This window comes from Temnothorax curvispinosus, unplaced genomic scaffold (assembly GCF_003070985.1).
Source record: "Temnothorax curvispinosus isolate PA1 unplaced genomic scaffold, ASM307098v1 QBEX01006671.1, whole genome shotgun sequence".
Lineage (NCBI taxonomy): Eukaryota > Metazoa > Arthropoda > Insecta > Hymenoptera > Formicidae > Temnothorax > Temnothorax curvispinosus.
In genome coordinates, this window is record NW_020216451.1 from 1 (window position 1) to 6,691 (window position 6,691).

The 6,691-nt window shown below is 49.6% G+C and overlaps 1 protein-coding gene across 1 annotated transcript; it reads right to left on the minus strand.

Annotated features, from left to right (window-relative positions):
* Nucleotides 1–130: 130 nt before the first annotated feature.
* On the minus strand, nucleotides 131–4,843 carry LOC112456237. Its single transcript, XM_025018647.1, has 6 exons — nucleotides 4,672–4,843; nucleotides 2,513–4,204; nucleotides 2,206–2,404; nucleotides 1,575–2,033; nucleotides 708–1,431; nucleotides 131–538 (listed from the first exon to the last, which is right to left on the minus strand). Exons 1-6 carry the CDS (start codon nucleotides 4,841–4,843, stop codon nucleotides 131–133), a joined length of 3,654 nt encoding a protein of 1,217 aa, XP_024874415.1.
* Nucleotides 4,844–6,691: the final 1,848 nt, after the last annotated feature.

Here is a 6,691-nt window from a genome sequence, read left to right on the forward strand (position 1 = left end):
GGTGCCGATTGCAACCACTTCGGTCGCTGTTGGAGGGTGTGCAGGTATTCGTCATGCCACCTCTTCCAGAACTGCTGGTGCATATGTTGCACCATTTGCCACCGATCGAGTCTGTTCATCGGCACCGGGTTCAGGTCAGGGTATGGAACCGCCACGAGAGGCTCCGGGTGAGGAAATGCCCCGGGGAGAGCACCCCGAGACCGCTGGGATCTGAACTGGTGGGACAGAGGGGTCTGGAGTTCAGGATAACTTCTATTTGGGTTACAATAGTACTGAACTCCTCCACGGTGAGGATCTGTGTCCCCACTACTCGCTTCAAGTGGGTCTTCATCGATTTGACCACGGTTTCCCAAAGGCCACCGAAATGCGGCGCCGAGAGAGGGTTGAAGGCCCACTGGATTTGCTCCCGTTCCGAGGCGGCTTGCATGCAGCCGACGAGCTCTCGCTGAGCTCCGACAAAGTTGGTGCCGCAGTCGCTGTATATTCGCGAGCAACGGCCGCGTCTAGCGATGAAGCGCCAAGGCTGACAGGAACGATTCTGTGGATAGAGAAAAGGCGAGCTTTAGGTGAACTGCCTTGGTTGCAAAGCAGACGAAAAGGCACACGTAGGCCTTGAACGGGGTTGTTCCGCGAAAACGACGATTGTAGACTAGAAATGGCCCAGCGTAGTCGACTCCGGTGATCGAAAAGGGCTTAGCCTGACGTACTCGATCTAATGGTAGGTCCGCCATGGGCGGTTGCATCGGGCGTGGATTCGCCCTGAAGCACCGATAGCAGCGCGATAGACAGCGTTTAATGGCCTGATGGGCCCCCAGGATCCAAAAGTTTTGTGACAGGATATAATGTAACGCTCGATGTCCCGGATGCAGATGTACGCGGTGAGTGCGCTCTACTATAAGTTCCGTGAGTTGATGTCGGTTAGGCAGCAATGCCGGGTGTTTAGCCTCGTATGAGATGGCGGAATGAGTCAGCCTGCCGCCCACCCTGAGGACTCCGCGAGCATCCAAGAAGGGGGCGAGTTTTCGCAGAGGTTTGGAGCAACTCTGATTGCGTCTTAATCTACTGATATCCTCTGCGAAACAACGAGATTGTACAAATTTGACGAGGTATAACAAGGTCGAGTGAAATTCGATTTGATCCACGACGAGAGTGAGCGCATTTGATCTAGTTTTGGTAACGAATCGGAGACAATACGCGAACACTCTGACGAGTTTATCTAACGACGAGAAGCGATCGAGAAGCGAATCGACAACAGTAATGGAATCTACATCATCAGCAGGATTTGTGGAAATAAAGGCGCGAGAATTTTCTTCCTCCTCGGGAAGATCCTTAGCTTCCAATGTTGTTTCTTGAGTGGGTTCAAATTCGACGAGCCACGCAGGACCGGTCCACCACAGCGGGTGATCGACTAGTTCCTGGGGAAACAAGCCCCTTGAGCAACAATCAGCGGGGTTAGATTTGGTATCGACATGTTTCCAGCAGGAAATGTCTGTGTTGGACTGGATGCGTGCGACACGATTACGCACGAACGTCTTCCAACGGTGCGGAGCCGAGCGTATCCACGCGAGGGTAACCTCAGAATCCGACAGGCGTATGTGTCGTCGATGGCAACTTTAGGTCGGAGAATTTTCTCGACATATTCCAACAAATCTGACAGCAAGACAGCCGCGGAAAGTTCGAGTCTCGGTAATGTGATAGCCTTGAGTGGGGCCACCTTTGATTTGGCGATGAGCACACGGATTATCACCCCATTCTCGGTGACGAGTCTAATATATACAACGGCTCCGTAGCCCTGCTCGCTCGCGTCACAAAATCCGTGGATTTCTTGCCTGACCACGTTATTTACGACCGTGATAGTACGAGGTATACGAATAGAGGCTAACGCGGAGAGCTCCGATTTGTATCTTTCCCATTTAGAACATGTCTCCGAGGGAGGCCTGTCGTCCCACTCTACCTTGAGCATCCAGAGTTGCTGGATCAATCGTTTGGCCATGAATGTAAGCGGGGTCAGGAACCCCAATGGATCAAAGATGCTAATTCAGAGAGAATGGTGCGTTTGGTGCAATTTCTGTCCAACGGGTTGACCTGAAATCCGAAGTCGTCCGTTTGAGGGTACCAACGAAAAACCTTAAGAAACTGGTCTTCCGACGATTCAAAGGATAGTAACGACTGGCTGCAAAGTTCCGGATCCAGATCAGCTAAGACCGACGGATGGCCCATTTTCTGAGTTCGAAGCCGGCAGTTTTAAGCAAGGCTTGTAGTTGCCGCTGAAGCTCGCGGGCCTTCTCCACTGACTCGACGCTTGCCACCACATCGTCGACGTAAACGCTCTCTTCCAAGGCAGCCGCGGCCAATGGGTAACTTGTTTTGCCTTCGGCCGCTAACTTTAACATGCAAGCAATCGCTATGAACGGAGAGCATGTCAATCCGAAAATGACAGTCAACAAAAGGTAGTCCGAGATCGGATCGTTTTCTGAGAAACGCTACACTATTCGTTGATAGTCACACTGACCGAGTTCGACCAATATCTGAAGAAACATTTGTCTGACATCCGCGGTGAGCGCTACGAGACCGAGCCGGAACATCAATAATATCACAACTATGTCTGATTGTAATTTAGGACCGGATCGCAACATTTGATTCAGCGAGACGCCGTTCAGATCCTTAGCCGATCCATCAAATACGACGCGCAATTTCGTAGTCGTGCTATCCGACTTGAATACCCCATGATGGGGTAGGTAAAAGACAGGTCCGTCCACTGGGAGCGGCTGCTTGATCAATTTCATATAGCCATTATTTAAGTAATCCTGCATGAATTTGCTGTAATTTATTTTGAATTCTTTATCCGATTTGAAGCCACGCTCAAGTGCGCGAAATCTGTTCACGGCTACTTGACGCGTGCCAACGAAACAAGGTTTATTCTTTATGAAAGGATACGATACTACAAATCGACCAGATACATCGCGACGCGTGATCTGCGCGAATAATTCCTCGCAACGTCTATCTTCCTGTGAATACGGCGGAGCCGTGGGAATCTCGTCTAACTGCCAAAATCGACTGAGAGACACGTCTAATGAATCGAAAGTCAGGAACGAGTGTGTAGACCGAGATGCCTGCGTCGACACCGAACCGACTAGAACCCAACCGAAAATGGAATTAAAGGCGTCTGGTTCGCCCTTCTTCCCTATACGACGACCGTCTCGAAGCAATGACGTAAAGATCTCTGCGCCAATTAAGATATCGATGGGGCCCGGTCGGTGATACTGCGGATCCGCGAGCTTCAATTCCTCTATGTGTTTCCACGCTCTTTGTTCGACTTGACTACTAGGTAATTGGGCGGAGATGCGTGGGAGAATCGTAGCCTTTATCGGAACGCGAGTATTGCCATTACCCTGTACTTGAATCACGAGTGAGGTGCTACCTCGAGTAGCAGCTGCCTTAGTATCATTAACCGCTAGAACTACCGTACGACCTTTGGTTCGTCCGAAACCACCCTTTTGCATGCAATTTTCCGAGATAAAGTTTAATTGACTAGCACTATCTAAAAAAATGCGAACAGGGAATGGATTCCCGTGGACGTCGAGAGCTTCGGCCTGCACCGTTGACAGTAATACGGTCGAACTCGATTTCGCGACGCTGGTCATGGTGACGAGGGGCTCATTATTTTGTGGCGACGAACTCTCATTGACGGCCGATTCGGAGGGGGCTCCGGTATCCGCCGGGGTGCCCGCTGGATCCGAATTCCGTCCGAAGTGCAATAGGGTATGATGCCTAGCCTGGCACGACCGGCACGTCCCCGTCGATGTGCAGTTGTTAATGCCATGACCCGCGCGAAGGCAATTGAGACACAAATTCGCGGTTTTGGCCGTTGAATGCTTTTCCCGAGGGGATAGTTTCAAGAATCGAAGGCACTTAAACACGAGATGTTGTTCTTTGCACACCGGACACTTGGCGGTCTGAGTAGCAAGCGACGAGGCCGATGCGGATTTTTTTGCCGAAGACGACTGTGACTTGATCGACATATTCGTGGGGCCCGATACGGACGCGAGAACCCGGCAGTGATCCGATAGGAACTTCGTGAGTTGCGCGTACTTTGGTATCTCCTCTGCCCGGTGTTCGGATTCGAATTTCTCGCGAAGCAAACGAGGTAGTTTTTCTAACAAGAATTTGAGGAGTAAATAGTCCCAAGAGTCCGTGGGGAACCCTAACAAGTTCAATGCTCGCGTATTTTTGGTAAATGTGTCCAACAGCGTGCGGAGAGGGGCGGCTGACTCCGATTTTAACGGCTTGGCGTTTAGCATTAAATCCACGTGGTAATCCGCTTATTCTGATATCGCGAAATCAGGGCGTCGTAAGCTATCGCGTAGTTATCGGCGGAGAGGGGGAGGTTCTTCACGACGTTGAGCGCTTCCCCTTTCCATGAGGCTACCAGATATTGGTACTTCTCCATGGAGGAGATGCTCCGGTTCTCGTGAATAGAAACGTTGAACAACGCGATGAACGAGGGCCAAAGCGCGAGATCTCCCGAGAATTCCGGAAGTGAGATTTTGGGCAGTCGGATAGACGACGTTTGGACCGGGGCCTGAGCGGCCGCGGCGGGCGCTCGGTCGGCGCCCACAAACTTCTCATAACGTCCGATTACTCCGAAGCGTATCGTATCAAATTCCTTACGGATTGCGTCTTCCGCGGTAAACTCCTCGTCTGAGGCGTCTTGGATTATTTTGAGGTGAGCCGCCTCAAAATCCTTAACCAGTCCAGCTACGGTAGGGTATCTAACTAGGAAATTTGGCCTCTGTGCGACATTGTCCACGGCGAGCATCGACAGCTCATGGATCTCCCTCATCCGCTGTATACGATCGGAATACGACGCTAAATCAACCAAACAAGTGGAACACGCGCGCAGGATTTGGGGGTTCACGTGAACTCGAAACAACGACAACTCAACTCAGCACGAAATGTCGACAAATACTAGAGAACAATAAGCCTCGACTTTGGAATGCCAGAAAAACAACACAACTGTTCCGCTCGCCAAAATGACAAATAACAGATGGCTCGGTACGGATTCCTACGCGAAGGCACGATATTCACGATAGAATGTTTTTTAAACACGATATAATAGCGCAATCAAAATGACGGTTCTGTTAATCGCAGGAATAGCGAATCGCGAACGCAAGAGAGGGGGATCAAAATGTAGAGCTATCAAGGAAAAGGATTGCAAGGAATGTACAAAATGATAATGTATTTGATTGTATCAATAATAAAAATTATCAAGTAGTTTGGCACAGGTACCCGGTTACGACGAGAAATGCACTCAAGTATTTGTTCAGATTAAGTTTTCAGCAATACATGTTGCGCGCGGAGCTACGACACGAGCAGCGTATACGACACGAGCAGTATACACACGACACGAGCATCAATTCCGACAACTTCTTTTGCAATTGTAATTATAATTGTAATTATAATCTTTAATAAGGTTACCTTGAGTGCTATAATATATTCTATACCGGGAACCAATGCCGACGAACAATATATTCGATCGGTGGCAATTATGTTTGCGAGAATTCCAACGATCGGAATAATATGTATTTCGAGTCTGGCCGAAACACACCCAGCAACAACGAAAATAATGTAGCGCGTTATTATGGAACGCGAGCTTATGTAGAAAAAATGTGTATATACGCTGCCGGCCCGCGACCGAGCGCCAAGGCCGTCGACGGCGCGGCGAAAACGTATGGCCTGCCCGAGAATATTCGAGATCTGAATATTTCGGTTTCTATGTTAACAATGACGGGTTATAACTAATTACCGCGTCAATTGCGCAATTTACGATTAGTACAAATAACGACGATAGAACGTGTTACAACAAGCGAGAGAATTGCGAGCGAGAGATATCGCGCGAGATCGTGGATTCACGCGAGTATTCTCGTCGCGAATTAATTAGATTATTAACACGCCACGCGTTATTGCAATTCGCGTTAATGCGAATAACAGCGACGGAACGTGTTACGACGAGCGAGAAGTTCACGCGAGTATTCTCGCCGCGAATTAAGAATTGCGAGCGAGAGATATCGCGCGAGACTAGAGATTACTAACACGCCGCGCGTTATTGCGTCTCGCTATAAGAACGAACAATTAAGCGTATTCACGACAAAAGCAGATAACAACAATGGCATGGTTATGATAGCGAGAAGTATTCACGCGAGTATTCTCGTCGCGAATTAAGAGTTGCGAACGAAAGATATTGCGAGAGACTACCACGCGCCACGTGTTATCGCAATGCGCGATTACAAGAATGTGCGAAAATTAACAAGTTAATGAATAATGCGACGTGAGCGAAAAGTCGGCGGTAATTTTCTAACGCGAAATCCGGCTTGAAAGACCAATGAACGGGGATAGTTTTGCCCCGGAGGCAAGATTTGCGATATTGTTACTCGAAGGACCAGAGGGGGGTTGTTGATTTCCCCTCACGACTATCAAATGTTTAACGCGAAGGCAGAAGCGCATGCAGCGAAATATTAAAGCGAAGCGACTCACCGTGTCGGCCGTCGTCCCCTTGATTCCGCCAGGCCTCGTCCTGTAATCTGAACTCTGATCGCTCCGTGGGTCTCGTCTCGTTCGGCATGCGACGGCAAAGCCCGTGCAAACAAGCAAGCGGTGGAGAGCAAGCAATAGAGCAGGCAGGAAAGAAAGC